This window comes from Peromyscus eremicus, unplaced genomic scaffold (assembly GCF_949786415.1).
Source record: "Peromyscus eremicus unplaced genomic scaffold, PerEre_H2_v1 PerEre#2#chr22_unloc_1, whole genome shotgun sequence".
Taxonomy (NCBI): domain Eukaryota; kingdom Metazoa; phylum Chordata; class Mammalia; order Rodentia; family Cricetidae; genus Peromyscus; species Peromyscus eremicus.
In genome coordinates, this window is record NW_026734286.1 from 11,238,175 (window position 1) to 11,254,097 (window position 15,923).

At 64.4% G+C, this 15,923-nt stretch overlaps 1 protein-coding gene across 5 annotated transcripts; it reads right to left on the minus strand.

Moving 5' to 3' along the window:
- Positions 1-5,264: 5,264 nt before the first annotated feature.
- Positions 5,265-15,047, minus strand: Midn (midnolin). 5 transcript variants are annotated; one of them, XM_059251950.1, is made up of 9 exons: positions 14,526-15,046; positions 12,555-13,190; positions 11,457-11,544; positions 11,200-11,262; positions 9,322-9,450; positions 8,912-9,226; positions 8,550-8,688; positions 7,808-8,080; positions 5,265-6,882 (listed from the first exon to the last, which is right to left on the minus strand). In XM_059251950.1, exons 2-9 carry the CDS (start codon positions 12,788-12,790, stop codon positions 6,605-6,607), a joined length of 1,521 nt encoding a protein of 506 aa, XP_059107933.1. In that variant the 5' UTR covers positions 12,791-13,190; positions 14,526-15,046; the 3' UTR covers positions 5,265-6,604. The 5 variants fall into 5 exon arrangements, with proteins under 5 accessions (XP_059107933.1, XP_059107932.1, XP_059107937.1 ...); XM_059251949.1 differs by having other exon boundaries at positions 8,550-8,691; positions 14,526-15,045; XM_059251954.1 differs by lacking the exon at positions 7,808-8,080 and having other exon boundaries at positions 8,550-8,691; positions 14,526-15,047.
- Positions 15,048-15,923: the final 876 nt, after the last annotated feature.

Consider the following 15,923-nt stretch of genomic DNA (forward strand, 5'->3'; position numbering starts at 1 on the left):
ACGCCAGGGAAACCCTAGAAGCTAGGTGGCTCATCTGCCTAGGAAATGACCTATTTTGGGTTTCTAAAAGTGCAGGAGGGAGGGGAGGGTTGTAGGGATCTTCAGGAGCTGCTTAGCAAGGGCCTCCTCCACCCCCAACGCCCCAGGAGCAGGAAGAACCAACCCTCTTCTGCCCTGTCCACTCACGGTCTGCCCAAGCACATACCTGACTGTGGTATGGCCTCCCGTGCAAGGGTAACACACCAACAGCCTCCCTGGAAACAGACGTGCAGAGCAGCTTCTGCCTGGGGCTGGTGGCCTGCAGGACTTCCTCTGCAGTTAGCTGCATGGGGACAGCCACAGGTCAGGAAGCATCTATGAACCTTAGGATGCCTGGAGGGTCTCCACGCAAGCAGGTGGTCCTCGAACCTGGGAACACCTGTCCACCCAGCCACAGAGGGTCAGCTGCAGCCCACGGGCCCAGCTGTCTGGGTACGCGGCACCCAAGTGGCCCTCTGGCTTCATCTGAGAGCTGAGTGGGATCTGGGGAGCCTCCAGGGTCTGAAAGGGACTGGGTCAAGGGCAGCTGTGCAGTCTCCTCCGAGTTAAGGAATTAAGTCTGCAGCTGTCACTGAACCGCCCCAGCTTGTGTGTGTGTCCAACACTGGGCAAACGACTTTGCTTTTTTGTTGGTCGCTGTGAGACAGGGTCTCAAGAAGCCTAGGTTGTTCCTGGAGTCTCTATGTAGTGGGGAGTGACCTAGAAATCCTCATCCCCCTGCCTCTACCAGATGGCAAGCTAACAAAGACATTTTCTTAGGGAGCATCTGGGAATGGTCCCCCGACAAACACTCCTGTTTCCCACCAGGAAATGACCAGAGGCAACCAGTCACAAGGCAGTGACAGGGAGGTCCCCTGCATCTCCTTGGCTGGCCTGTGGGTTTGTCTGAGGAAGGATGTTGCCTTTCTTCCTGGGTATCTTGAGTACTAGTTGCTAGGCAAATATTCCCACTCTTGGGGCTGGAGAGAGATCTCAGTGGTTAGCCCACGGTTGCTCTTCCAGAGGACCTGAGTTCGATTTCCAACTCCCGCATGGTGACTCAATTATTTGTAACTGCAGTCCCAGAGGATCTGACAGAGTCCTCAAGTCTGCTTATGGCCACCAACCATGAACATGGTGCACACACATACACTCAGACACACGAAATAAGTCCATTTAAAACAATAAACAAACGCCAACACAGATCTTCAGGCAAGCTAGGCCAGCAACAGAGCCGCTTTCCCAGCCTGTTTCTTACTTTTCAAGTCTGGGGGGAGGGGGTGGTCTCACTGAGTTGCCCAGGCTGGCCTTGAACTCAAAACCTCCCACCTCATTCTCCCCTGGGAAGAGGCTGAGACTAGTCTTATACCACTGGGACCTGCAGGGTTCGGGATGTGCAAGAACTAGGTGTGGGGTCAGGATCAGGTTCATGGGGTGGGTGTTGTGCACCGGGAGCCTGGCGCAGGCGTCAGTCAGTGCTCCTGGCCGGTGCAGCTGCGCGGAGGCCTCCGGGCTGGTGGTGCTCGGCTTAAGTCTTCCAGGGCACGACAGCTGTCTGAGGCTGCCGGCCGGGGTGCGGGGTGACCTCCTTCCTCGATGGGGGCCAGTACCGCCCACATTCCAGCAGGGTTAGGGGCACCCTCCCCGGTTGGGTCCGGGCCGGTTCTGAGGGAGGACCTCTGACCCAGGGCAGAACCCACCTCCCTTTCCGTCCCCTGGACACCCAAAGCAGCAGCTGGCCCCATGGCTGTGGGCGGGGGCGGAGGTTGGAATGTGAGGGGGGGAGGGTGAAGGAGGGGGCGGAAGTGGGGGAGGGGAGGGGTGGGACAGCCAGCGAGAGGACGAAAATAGAGGGGGGCCTGGATCAAGACAGAAATAGAGAAGAGCTCGGAGGGCCTGAGCCAGGGAACCAGGCAGCCCCGCACCGGGGCCCGGGCGGCTTCGTGCTCCACCTGGCAGGCTGCGCGGCTCACCTGCCCCGCGTGACACCGGGAGGACTAGGTGGCCGTGGGTGGGGCTGGAATCAGACTCCAGGGAAGAGCTCCCCGCCCAGCTGCCGCCAGCGTCGTCTCCTTCCCAAGGCCGGGAAGGAGGGTGGAGCTGTTTAGGGCCCCACGGGGGCGGCGGTGCCCCGCGGGCACCATCTCTGGCCTCCTCCACGGGTTCTGCTCCTCCCAGCGGCCCACGCACAGCCACCTCCAGACCTCTGACATCTCAGAGCTTGCTGCCAGGTCCCCAGATCCCGACTGGAAAGTCGCCACCCCTCCCCGCCCCCGGGGACTCCAGCCTCTGGCAGGAAGCCATGACCCCTGGTGACCTCCTCCTGCCCGCACCCGGCGGCCTGGTCACAGAACTCTGCCCCCTTGCGAGGTTACCCCCTTGGCGAGTTTGGCGAGCCACAGCATTCCTTGTCGCCAGTCCCTCGTCTCGTCACCCTAGGCCAGCCCGGGCAGAGGGTTGTTGTTACGCGCTGCCTGGCCTGGAGCGCGCACTCGTCCATCCTGCCTCACTCTGCCCCTGGGTGCTGCGGTGACAGGTGTGCGCCCGCCACCTCTCCCCCACTCCAGATGACGACCTGGAACTCCTGCCCCGGGGGTCCTCCCGACACCCTCCGTCCCTGCCGTCAGCGCTCGCAGATCCTTCCGGATGACTGGGGTTTTCGGGCAAACCTGTTCTACTTTTCCTGCCTCCACCTCCCAAAGGGCGATTCTAGCCGGGGTGCTGGTCAGGCGTCCAGCCCCCATCCGCTCGAGTCTACACTTGGGGGAGCGCCTTCAGGGTCCCGCCAGCTTTGCCTTCCCCTACCCCCCGCCCCCTTCCCAGCATGATCTGCAGCTGCCCCGCAGCACGCACACCCTTTCTCCCTTCCAACAACACTTGGCAAACTTCTATTTGTCCCGCAAAGCCCCCTCCTACAGGTCGCCTCCCCGCTGCCAGTCTTCCCAGACGCTGGGAACTGCGAGGACAGCGGGCGAGGGTCAGTCCACCCGAAAGGGGTGCAGCAGGAAACGTCGGCGTGCATAGCGGGGTACACGTGGCGCGCCTGTGCCTGGGGGTCCACGTGCGACACCCCCAGGGACGCCCCCTCTTCCGTCCAGGCCCAGCCTCAGCCGTCAAGCCTGGGCTGCGTCTCCCGCCCCCAAGTTTGCAGACGCGCGGGGAGCGAGGCGGGGCCGCTGCGCCTCCGGGCTGGCGCACCCGGCTCCGCGGGGCCGGAGTCCCGCCCCCAAAGGCCGACCTCGCGCCATTGGTGGGTCCGGAAGACCGAGAGGCGGATCCACCAATGGGGCCGCCCGGGGGGCGGGCGGAGCCCAGGCGCAGGCGGGGGCGGACAGGGAGCCCTCCCCGAGGTGACGTCGGGAGGCTCTCGCGGCGCGTTGCCCTGGCAACCGCGTTTCCATCTCATCGAGTTTCCGGGGGGCCGCCCCCTCCCATTCAGCTTTTTCCTCAATGGGGTGTTGTGGGGGGGGAGGAGGCGGAAGGAAGGAAGGGCCGACCCCGCCCCTCTGCGACTTGGGCAGTCTTGGCGGTCTGAGCCTCGGTTTACCTCTCCTTCCCTGCCTCGCGCACGGGGTGGGGGCGGGGGGCCTCCACCTGGGAGTCGCGGCCATCGCCCCCCGCTGGGGCTGGTCCGTACGCGCTGAGGGCGAGCGGGGTGCGGAAAGCGGGGTGCTGGGACCAGGCAGGGTTGTCGTAGCTGGCGGGGTCGTGACCTTAGGGTCCCCGGCACTCAGGCACCGTCTCCAGGGCCAGGCCCCGGGCGCCCCGGGCGCCCCCGGCTTGCGGACGTGGCTGGCGACGCAGGCGCCCCCCTTCCCGGTCCCCCACGTTGCACGGGGCGGCCTCGCCCAGGCCTGCCCCGCCGCGTCCTTCTTCCCACCCTCACCTCGGTCGGGTGGCCTCAGACGTCCCCGAACCTTTGAGCCCGTTGACCGTGAACTCCCCAGGGATGAGGCCTGACATCCGCCTTCCTGGCGTGGGCGTGGGACGATTTGGGGTGACGGGGCGGAGGGAGGGGCGGAAAGCCCTCTGGACACGTCCCCGGCCACCCCTGGCGAAGGCACCTGCCCCCTCAGCCGCCGAGGCCCTGGGGCAGATTCCAGCCACGGCACCCCGGTGCCCGGTGCCGCGCGGGGGTCCGCGGTTTTCCGGGCTGTGCAGTGGAGTTGTACTAAAAGGAAGAGCTCGCTAAAAGAACCAAGAGACCGAGTACTCACTGTCTCCGCCCAGCCCCAGAGGGGGACCCCAGAGAAGCCCTTTGCGGAGTCTTGGGGCGCGCCATGCCAACTTTGCGGGGGCGGGGGGCGGCAAAGGTGGGCGGCCACCGTGGGAGGCCCCAGGCATAGCCAGATGGCCGTGCCCAGATGGGGCAGGCTGGGGTGCGGGACCCTCAAGGGTCCACCGAGGGACCGGTGGGTCGGGGGGACTGGGAAGCCTGAGGTCAGCTCCCCCAGCACTGGCAGTGCCCCGACTTTGGAGCAAGAGGGACGGCCGTGAGACATAGGAAGCACTTCCCGTTTCTGGGTTGTTGCAACCCCTCCGCCCCCGGGAGCTGGGAAGGCCTGTCCGGACACTGACTCCCAAGTTCCCGTCTTCAGCCCACTTGACAGCCAGGAACTGAGGGTGAAGGCCTCGCCCAGGGCATGCCCCAGCCCCACGCCCAATGGCACTTCCGGCCCTGGGTAGCAGGAAGTGGCTAGGCCCTCCCTCCCTCCACCCTAGGCAGCTTCCTGCCAGCCCCAAGCTGGGGAAGGGACACGGGAAACCATGTGTGGAAAACAAGGAGCCGGGAACCCCGAAGGAGCAAGTGACGCCGAAGCTCACGTCTCATCTCGTTTATTTGAAATTAGGTGCTCGCGTAAGGTTTCTCCCCCTCCCCTCGAATTTCATTTCAATAAAAGGAGACTTGGGCGAGGTGGATCCCCCACAGCCGGGGTCTCTCCCCGAGGGTGGCTAATGCTATCTGGGGAAAGTCCGTCAGCAGGAGGGAACTATGGGTGGGCTACCTGAGGCACCCAACCTCAGCCCAAGGGACACATCACAGGCAGTTAAAAAAAAAATCATAAAAAAACCCAAAAAAACACACACATTTAAATAGGTATCCAAGACAGCTTAAAAAAATGCACCCACTCAACCCCCCTCCCTTTTCTTTTTGGAAAAAAGATTGAAAAAAAACAAAAAACAAAAAACAAATTCTTGGCCTCTACCCTCAGGGATCAGTCCCCTCCCCACCCACCCACCACAAAAAAACTTTACAGCTACAGCCAACACTTGTTCACATCCCAAACCATTAAGGGTAAACACAGTGGGGGGGGGGGGGTCGGGGGCAGACGCCTGGGGTTCACAGACTAACAAGGAGTTCGGACAGGTGGGGCCCAGACAAGTGACAGCCTTGGGGGTGGGCACATCCCATTAGCACGAAAGTTAAACATCTGGAGAAAAATCAAACCCACGAGATCCACCCTTGTTGAAGAGGCCCCGATTTGAGGGGAGGGCTGTCACCCATGGATCATTGAGGCCAATGTGGACCAGCAGCTTGCCCTCCCCAGGGCGGGGTTAATGCAGTCACAGCTCAGCACCCCGCTCCCCACCCTGGCTGCAGGTGAGGTCGCACCTCAAGCTGGGCTTGGGGAGAAGAGGTACAGGGGTGTCTCTCTGCCCCCCCCATCTACCCCAGTTCCCCCCCCAGACTATCTATCAACCACTACTGGCTCAGTCAGAAAAGTGAAATCTATAAATAGTCCCCAAGCTCCATCGGGAAGGAAGGTTAGGGAAATCAGTGGGTGTGTGGAGGGAGGGAGGGAGGGGACAGTGGCCTGGTGTCCATACAAGGTGGCCAGAGGCCTGTCCTTTCCTGTGAGGAAGAGGAGCATCTCCACCTGACCAACCCCCAGCCTCAGCATTTTCCACCTAACTAGCCTTCTGTGGCAAGAGCAGGGCCAGCCAGGCAGTGGCAAAGGCCTGTTGCTGTAGCACTTGAGAGACTGAGGCAGGAGGAAGGCTGTGAGTTAAGTGGGCATTGTGGACAAAGGTATCCCCTGGGAGCCTCATCAGAGCTTCTCAGGGTGGGACGGGTGGGGGATCCAGCTGGCCTCCTGGAATGGAGGCCAAGTCTGCAGATGAGGGTGGGGGTGGAGTGGTGGATACCCATCTCGGGGTCCCCAGCCCTCATCTGTAAAGTGCTTCTTGGAGAATCTACATTTTGAGTTAAAAACCTGAATCGGGTTATGGAAGGGGGGTTGGGAGAGCTAGGCAGAACGGAAGGGCTGGGGGTGGGTGGCTTCCTCCGTCTGGGCCATCTGGGAACAGACTGCTACATATTTGGAGCTGGAGAAGGTAGGAGGGAAGGGCCCTGGTGCAGAGGCCACCAGAACCGACCACAGTGAGGGAGGAAAGAGATGGGCATGTGACCAGGGATGCAGGGCAGACAATTGGGGAAGAGCTAAAAAAGAATCAGAAAGGCTGGTGAGTGGCGATGGAGGTGACCTCCTGCCCCCCAGAGCTGGGCTGCTCAGCGTCCAGGCTGTGGTGCCCCACCTGCCCGTGTCTGGAGTGGGGATGTGACAGACCCAAGGGGCTGGATCCTTTAAGCCATCACGAACTCGGACTGGATGTCCGGGTTGACTTCAGGCTTCCAGACGGAGTCCTCGAAGTCGAGGCCCAAGCCTCCACCCTCGCTGGGGCTACCTCCACCCGCACTGCTGCTGCTGTCGCTGCGGCCGGCTTTGCGGCTGGGGGTCCAGTGGTAGGGACCCCGAGCGTCCCGCCGGGCCTTCCTTCGCAGGCGCTTCTGCTGCAGCAGGAGCTGGAGACGTTCCACTTTACAGCGTGTGGCGCGGTTCTCTGTCTGTCGCAGACGGTCTCCTGCAAAGGCAGACAGGCACCCGTGAGTGCGGAGGCTGGAGCACCCACCACGGTCAGCTAGGATCTTGAAAGGCACAAGGAAGCCCAGTCTCACTCCTCTACAGTTATGGGAGCAGGGAGGGAGGCAGGGCTGCAGGCTGAGCAAGTACTGCACAGGGGCTTGGCCAATGAAGGGCAGAGAGACAGTCAGCCACTTAAGAGATGCAGGAAGCAAGCTGGGCTTGGTGGCTCATGCCTTTAATCCCAGCATGGCAGAGGCAGGAGGATCGAGACTGGCCTGGTCTGCACATGCTAAGTTCCAGGACGGCCAGGGCTACATGGTAGACTCTGTCTTTAAAAAAAAAAAAGAAAGAAAAAAAGAAAAAAAAGAAAAACTCCACAAAAAATGAAAAAAACGAAACACCTAGGCATTTGACCAATGCATGGCTGGGCACACTGGCGGCCTTATACAAAAACCAAAAACAAAAGAAGAAAAAGGAAAAAAAAAAAAAACCCAAAAACAAAAACCAAGAGCCTGTTTCAGAACCACAAGTGGTAAAAAAAGCTTCTGCCTCAGTTTCCCACGTTTGTGAACATGGCCGTGGAAGCAGGTGATCTAGGTAAGGCAGTGGTCACCATCATCCCACAGCCTGGGTGGGGGCGGGCACATCTGGCTGCGTCTGGAGGGCTAGAACTGATTCAGCCATTCATGAAAGTGCCAAAGGCCATCTGGAGAGGAGTCTAGGGAGGGCAGAAGGAAGTGGAACTGCAGCCCCCCTGGAGCTCACAAGGGCACTCTGTGAAGTTACAGTGGCCTCCTTTTCTCCCAGCTGGGGGGCAGGTCTGGGGGGGACAGCAGCTGCCAGCTCCGGGGGGTCCCCTCACCCACCGGCACACAGAGGCGGCCTTGAGAAACTGGAGGATGGGTGGTGACAGAACCACTCACCAGGGGGTTTGCACACTCGGATCTGGCTCTGGCCCTGGAGCAGGGAGGTGGGGGATGTGGCTGCCAGCTTCTCACAGGAGGTAGTTTTGGGGGTGAGGTCGGGGGCTGGTGAGGCAGGTGAGCACTGGGCGTGGCAGCGGAGCTGGGTCAGCGAGGGTGGCATGCCCTGGTAATGCCGCGTGGCACTTAGGAGGTCATTGAGTATCTGCAGAATGGTGCCAATGTCCCGCCGCGGCCGCCCACTACTGTCCTGGCAGTTGGGGTGCAGTGTGCCTGCAAGTGGAAAGGATTGTGAGCCCCAAGGTCGTCCACGTGGTTGTAGTGCGGCCGCGAGAGAAGGCAGACCGGGCAGTTTGCAGACTGGGTACTCTGCAGTGCCCAGGCCTGGGGGCGTACCATCGGTTGCCCCAGCTACGCAGGAGGCTGAGGCCTTAACTCTAAGCCAGCCTGGGGGAACTCAGGAAGACCCATTGCGGAGTAAAAAAAAGCAGAGTAGACTTGGGCAGGAGCCTCTGCAGAGAATGTCCCACTGAGGGGGGGGACTGGGGGTGTGGCTCAGCAGCAGTGGCCTCGGCGCTATCCCCAATGTCACAGTAAGCACACGTTAACTACGGATGACATGCCCTACGAGTCTGGGGTCACACAGGAGCATGCCCCAGATTCCTGGGGAAGACATTTAATTAATGAACACAGCCAGTACATGAGACCTCAAGGTCACCCGTGTGAGTGAGGTGACACCTACCAGAGAAGGTCCCTGAGAAGACCCCGGGAGCGTGATTCACGAAGCTCTCAATGACGGCACCGGGTTTGCGGGAGCGCGGGGTGGGGCTGCTGCCTGGGGTTGACGTGGCATCACTGGTAGCTGGTGGGGAGCAGTCCATCTGCTGTTGGGAGATTGGCAAACAGGTATGGTTGTGATGGGTCCACTCCGCAGCCCAGGTTTCCATAACCTCTAGGGCAGCATCAGGGTCCACGCATCAGTCTGGTGTTCCGGACGGAATGCACCGGGGCTCGGGGTCAGGGAAGAGCGTTTGATACAAGGCCTACAGCTGGAGCCCTCAAAATCCTCCCCTGGGTCCCAAGATTAAGAATTTCCGTCCTCACCTCAGGACAGGTTGTGGAGGCTGCATGGGATCTGAAGGAGCCGGCGGTGACGGGTGAGGGAGACACGGGTGAAGGGCTGCTGGATACCGGGGGGACGCGGGCGGCACTGGACACCGGCCTACAGGGTGAGGACACTGGGGTAGTTACACCGGCATCTCCCTGGGCGGCGGCGGCAGCGGCGGCGGCAGCGGCAAGCACATGGCGGTGCTGGAGCGGGGCGTGTTGGGCGGCCAGTTGCAACTGTACAAACATCATGTGATCCCCAACTCGCAGGGCCAGAGTCAAGGGCGAGCGGCCTGACAAGAAGTCGCTGACCTAGAGAGAGAGGCAGGAAGACTCATCAGTTGAGGGGGTTCTTGTCCCTGATGCCCCCAGCCCAACCCAGCCCAGCTCTCCCCGCAGTGTGTGACCTGGGGCCTCTCGCCGCCCCTCTCTGGGCTCTGGGGTCCCTGTCGGTGCCACGGACGCTTAAATAAAATCAATCTGTATTTCCGGAAGCCTCCTCCGGCAGCCCGGCCTGGCCCGGGTGTCGCTGGGGGCTGTGGGGGCGACAGAGGGGGGTCAGATTGGGGCCTCTGGCTCTGGGTCCTTTAAAGGGGAAACTGAGACCAGATAGGGCGGGGCCCGGTGGATGGTCGCTGCCCTCCCTCTCCCTCTCCCCAGACCCTGCCTGCCTATGAATCCAGCAGCAGAGAATCCTTGTCAAGTTCCCTTTCTCAGCTAAGCCTCCCAAGAGGCAGGCTGAATCCTGAAGGAACTCCTCAGGGTTAGCCTTTGCTTTCCCAAGATAAATATTTATATGTCCTGGGCTGTGCGTGTGTGGGGGGGAGCCTGGAGGCCCTGGTAAGCAGGCACTCTCTGACCTGGCAGCCCCCCCCTCCCCCCACACTGTGGGGGCTGGTTTCTGGGCCTACCTGACCCCTGGGTGCACTGGGCACCTCTTCTCCCACCTCTGGGGCCCAGGCCATCAGCCTTGCTCTCCCCAGAGGCCAGGGTGTGTGTGGGGGGAGGTTTCTGAGAAGTGACATGGACCTATGACTCACACCAGACCGCCTCGCACAACTCCCTCCCCTGGCTCTGCTGGCAGAGGGCTGGAGTAACCTCGCTTGGGGCCCCATGGGGAGGGGATGGAGGGTGAGTAGGCAGGAGAGCGGCCCCCAGCCTGAACTCCCTCCTCCCTGCCTTCTTACACCCTTTATAGGTAAGGGCCTGAAGTGGCTTCCTGGGCGGCTGGGATCACCCCTTCCTCCCGTGGGGAGGGCAAGTGGGAGGCCAGGAGAGAAATCCACCCCGGTGACCTCAGGGCTCCACCCAGCACCCACTCCTAACTCCCTCCAGCCAGGCACACCCCCACAGGCCAGAGAACGAGCCTGCAGACTCGGCCCCACTCTGGCTCCCAGGAACTCCTTGTTCCCCCAGGGGCAGGACCACCCAGCTTTGGGGCCCTTGTGCCCTCACACCAGGAGGCAGGACGCTACACGCCTGTAATCTAGAGAGCGAGGGCCTCGGATGGGCAGGTCGCCTGCATCCTGGGCCAGGCAGGGTCACCAGGGCTCCCGGGGACAAACTACAGACCCCTGTGCTGCTGTGCTCGAGCTAGGGGCTGTGACTGGAGGGGGGAGGGAGGGAGGAAGGGCCCTGTTGTGGCCAGGAGGGGAAGAAGCCTCATCAAAACCGGGAACCCTCCTCGGAGCCAGGCCCAGCCTCCGCCTGGCTGCTTACTAAATATTTTCTTAACATCCTGTCTAGGCCTCCCGGGCCCAGGGCTGGGTGCCCCTGCCTGCCCCTCCCCCTGCTGGGGCAGAGAACAAAGGCCAGAGATGGGGGAGGGGGAGAGAGCATGACCCCCCACCCCTCCTCATCGGCCACGTTGAGCGTTGCACCCCGCTTCCTCAAAGGCATACATGAGTTTTGTCTTTTGGGGGGTGGTCTACAGGGGCAGCGTGCTGGGCCGTGGAGGGCACAAGTTTCGGCGAGCCCAGGCCAAGGTCACCCAGTCAGGGCCGGTCAGAAGATCGGCCCTTCCCCCCCCACCCCCCCACCCCCCGCCCCATGGCAGCCACCGTGGGAGAGAAAACTTCTCAAGGTCAGGTGGTCAGGTGCTGGGGGAGGCAGGGAGGAAGAGGAAGCGGGGTGACCGGGCCAAGCTGGCACCGAGGCGGGGCTGGCATCCCCTCCCCCACCGGCCACCAGGGAAGCACGAACAATCGGAGGCTCTCTGAGGGTGTCCCTAGGCGTGGCCACCGCCTGCAGCCCCCCTGGGTTAGGGGAGGGTGGTGGGTGCTTACCTGAGTCTCGGTCAAACTTTCCAGAGCTTGCATAACAGACTGCTCGGGCCTCGAGGCCTGGGACTACAAAGAGAGGAACGGGAGGGCGCCTTCAGTGTGCGCTCGGCTCGGGGAGGGGGGCCTTCAGTGTGGGCTCGGCTCGGGGTGGGGGGCCCGTGTCGGGGTGGGCGGGGGGGCCGCGAGGGGCAGGGCGGTGCATTCATGGAGTGAGGTGGCCGGGAGATGGGAGCCTCCAGGGTAGCGTCCCTCAGATTTACCATGAGGCCAGCTTCCACCGTGGGCACGAGCGTCAACTTGCTCCCATCCCCCACGCCGAACTCCTGCAGCTTCCCCGAACTGAGCCGGCTGGGGGTAGGAAGGAAGAGGGTGAGACGGAGACTGCACAGGAGACGCGGAAGCGGAGGCCGCGGAGGAGGGCTGTGCGTGCGCAGGGAGGGGGGCGGCGGGGCGCGCTCCCACCCCGCCCCTCCCCAGGCCCGGGCGCCGCGGGGAGGCCTCCCGGCCCGGGGAGCCCCCCCCCCAGCCAGGTGACTTAACTCCGGGTTAAAGCACTTCCCCATCACCTGAGCCCCCGTGGGCTCCGTGCCACCCTCCCCCGCGTCCCCCTCCGGGCCAGCTCCTGCCTACAACTCCCCGGTTCCTGCCCCAGCTCGTCTCTGTGGGCGCCGCGGGGCTCCGGCCCTTTCAGAGAGAGGCCTTCGGGGGCTCCGCCGGCCCGGGCTCCCCTCCTCCCTCCCCGGCGCAGCCGCCGCTCAAACAAAGGAGACCCTCCCCCTCCCGCCCCTCCCCCACCGGGGCCCCTCCGCTGGGGATGGACACTGCGTGTCCCCAGAGGCCCGCGAGGGGGTGAGGGGAGGGGAGACTCCCTGGCCCGGAGGCGATTTAAATACCGGGTTGGGGGGAGGTGTGGGGAAGCGAGAACAAAGGGGGGCAGAGAGACGTAAGTGATGGGGAGACAGCCAGACGCAGAGGGGGCCGCCGAGCAGATGCGGAAGCGGCGAGACCGCGGGCACAAGAGGGGGCGGCTGCGCTCCCCCCCCCTCCCGGCGCGCGGAGACCGGACCCCTCCCCGTGCCATCCCGGGGGCCCACGTCTGCCGCGCCACCCCCGTAGTTCCCGTGCATCCCGGGGCCCCGCAGGGCGCTCCTGCCTTTGTGCAGACCCTGGCGGGGGAGGGGGCCCGGGCAAGGGAGGCCGAGCAGAGGGCGCCCGAGAGCGCGCGGCGCGCCCCCGCCCCCCGTCTGGCTGCCCCTGGCTTCCCCGCGCGGCGCGCTCTTTGTTCCCGCCCGGGGCCCGGGCCCGAGGGGGCGGGCTGGTGCCAGGGGGCGCGCAGGCGGGGGCGGCGCGCTACCTACGTGTCTTTGTGCAGCAGGGCCAGGCGCTCCTTGGGCACTTTGAGGCGTTGGGACAGCCTTTTGCGCAGCCCTTCCACGGTCTCGTCGTGGGGCACCGACAGGTCGTAGCGAGTCCCTGTGGTGCTGTGGATCGCCAGGGTCATGGGTGCGGCCGACTCCGTGGCCGTGCTCAGCTCGCAGGCGCCGCCGGGGGCCCCGCGCCGGCAGCTCCGGGCGCCGCCGGGCTGCGGCTCCATCCCCGGCGAGCGCAGGGGGCCTGGGGTCCGCGGGTCGCCTCCAATCCTCGCCGGGACTCCCCCGCCGAAACGAGGTCCTCCTCCGCTCCGCGGGCGCTCGGGGACAGGCGCGGTGCGTGCGCCCCTTGGGGAAGGTCCCAACGCGAGCAGGCGAGCAGGCGAGCGAGAATCCGAGTGGTGCGCCGGGGTCGCGTGGGATCCCTGGGTTGCGCCCCGGGGTGGGGTCTGCGGTCCGGTGTCTTCAAGGGCGGAGGCCGGCGACCTGGGCACGGCGCAGGGGGGGGGTCCTACGGAAGGGGGGCGAGCTATCCCGGTCCGCACGGTGCCTGGATTCCTCTCGGGTCGTGCTACCCCGCGCGTCTCTTCCCTTAGCAACAGCCGCAGCCGCCGCTCGCAAGATCTGGGGGTGAAAGTACGAAGAAAAAAAAGTTATCATGTATCAACGTTCCGATGGGCGGGACCACCGCCCCCTCCCATTCACTACTTACTCCGCCGGCCTGGCGGCGGCCAATAAACACACACAGACCGCCCAGTCCGCCGCGATCCCGGACCAATGGGAGTCGCCGCAGGGCTACCCCACGTGGCAGCGAGGCCCGCCCCCTTTCCCCGCCCCGTCCCTTCTGCGTCCAATGGAGACACGTAGGGGGTTGGGCTGATGCGGCTCCTGACCCGCCCCCGCGCCCCCCACCCGCGCCCAGAGCCATTCATAAGGCCCAGAGATCCCAACAAAGGGCGGGCGGGAGGGGCGGGGAGCGGACCCCGGCTCCAGGATTTAGCACCTTCCCCCCGCCGCTACCCTCCGCGCGAGCACAGCCCCTCCCCTGCTCCAGGGGGAGCGTTGGGGAAGAGGCGAGGGCCGGCCATTGTTCCCGACTAAGGGAGGAACAGGAAATCGCGGGGCCTCCCCGCTGGCTCTGTCCGGGAAGCAGCTGCCTGCGGAAGCTGCAGCCCGAGCCCGCAGCCTCGTGGCCAAGGGTCGCGGGCCGGACTCGGACGGAGCGGCCCTCCGCCCCCGTGGGCGGGCGGGCGGGTGGGTGGGGGCACTGGGGAGCCTGGGCGGGGCGCACGGCCTGGGCGGGGACCTGCGCCTCGGTGACGTGGCTCCGACTAGACCCGTCCCTGCTGAACCTGTGCCACTGCGCGTCCCGGCCTAACCCATCGTCCCCGGTTTTTCCTGCGCCCCCCCCCACCCCGGGTCGGCCCGTTTCCCGAGGTGCGCCCGCCCAAGCCGTGACGTGACGCGGCGTCCCCGGCTGCGCCCGCGCGCGCCCCGCTCCGGGCAGCGGTGAGTCAGCAGCCCCGGCGCGCCCTCTGCAGTCCCCGCCCGGGAGCGCTGCCCGAGCCCCGCGGGAGGGGGTGCCGTGCGTCGTGGCTGGGGAGAGGGCGCAGAGACTTGGGGGTCTGCAGGTGGGGAGGCCCCGCTGAGAATCTTTAGGTTGAACATGCGGAGGAGACTTAGGACCGCACATACAGGGAAACTGAGTCTGGATCTGCAACTAGTTCAAGGTCACTGGTTGCAAAGGGGGAGTGGGGGGGCGTGGGCTGCGGTCCCGCCAGGGCGGTGCCCATGGCGCGCGCGCCCGCGGTCCCTCCCACCCCACAAGCTGGGGGGCTCCCCGTCCCAAGGCGCCTTGAGTGTCGACGGTTCAGAGAACAAAGAGTGGGGCAGCCTGAGGAGTCCACGGCGCGTGGAGACCCCTCTGCGCCGCCCGCGTGCGGCCCCGCCCCTACTCACCCCGAGCCGCAGGTCCTGGGTCACCACTGCTCCAGAGGACCTGCGTGCAGGTCGTGGTGAGAGGTGGCCGTGCCGGTCTGGGGACAGGCGGGCGGCCCCTGAGCCTTTATCCGCGCCGCCTTCCCTGGGGTGGAGTTTGGGCGGGCAAGGGGCGGGGGGGGGGGGCGGGCGATGGTGACGCATCTGCCCCCCCTGACGGCTGGCCTGGGGCCGGGACACCCGGCCCTAGAGCTTCACAGCACCCACAGGGCAGTGCCTCGCCGGTGCTACCGGCTGGGATAACTCCTGGCTTCCCAAGTACTGGGGTACACCTCACATTAGCATGGGGGGGCTGGTCAGCCTCCCTGCCCCGCCCCTTTCCTGCTGGCCTGGTGCTTCCGCCTGGGGGCGCCCGCGTGGGGAAGGGGGGCGGGACGGGAAGGGGTTCCTGAGTCAGCAGCCTGGGTCCAGGAAAACAGGGCAGTGTCACCTGCCAGGCAGTGGGGTGTCCTGGACAGCTGCCTGATGGCCTGCCCTCCGCATCCTTTAACGGTGACCTCAGAGGCCATTTCTGTGACGATTCATCCACCCCTGGCTTGCCCAGGCCAGTCACCTGTGTGACCTCCATGAGTAGACCCGTCCCTGACGCACCCTGTGCTGTGGCACGGCGCACGCATGTGGAGGTCAGGGTTTAACCTGAGGGAGTCCCGAATCGGCTCAGCTCCTAGGCCTTGGCGGCACGTGCCAAGGTAGCCAGATGCCAAAAGGAGAGCCTCCTGCAGGGCGTTCTGCACCCCTGTGGACGGGGAAAACAGCCCTCTGGCCCAATTGTCGCCTGAGTGGCCCGGGCAGGCCTTCCTGAAGGTGATTTTGAGCGGGGCTGGACCGTGCTCTGCCACCTCCCGCCCACTTACCGGTCCTTCCCTTTATCTGGCCTGAGCACCTCCACCACCCTCCCCCTGGGCGCCCCTCCCAGGCCAGGTCCTTCCGAGGACTCCTTTCCTGCTCTGTCACTGCGGACAGGCATGCTGGGCCCCAAGCAGGGAGGTGTGCCCCAACACTCCCAGTCCCCCAGGGTCCCTTGGAGGCCCAGGGACTCTGAGGGGTGAACATGAGTTAGTTCAGGAGGTAGGGAGACCTTTACCATCCAGAGTGGTAGGGTGTGGAGGTCAGAGGTGGGGCTGGCCTCAGGATCACAGGGAAGAATGTGATGTGGCTGGTGACAGGTGAGGTGGGCTGGCTTGACAGGACCCAGACTGAAGCCAGCGTAATAAATGAAGGGCGACCAGACTTCCTGCTTCCTGGTGCTTATTCTCTGGTCCTTTATCCCTAGGTGTCGAGGCCCTCCCCTCCCGGAAGGTCCCATCCCACCCACTGGCTGTCCCAGGACAGAGCTCAGCCCGCACAGGCCGTCCTGGC

Bases quoted from the DNA above. Each gene is read 5' to 3' on its own strand.
- Midn (XM_059251949.1), bottom strand. From the start codon at position 12,790: ATGGAGCCGCAGCCCGGCGGCGCCCGGAGCTGCCGGCGCGGGGCCCCC. The intron at 9,451-11,199 runs GTAAGCACCCAC...TCGCCCCCACAG, and splicing joins AAAGTTTGACCGAGACTCAG to CCCCCAGCGACACCCGGGCC. The intron at 8,692-8,911 runs GTGAGGACGGAA...ATCTCCCAACAG, and splicing joins CCTCCACAACCTGTCCTGAG to CAGATGGACTGCTCCCCACC.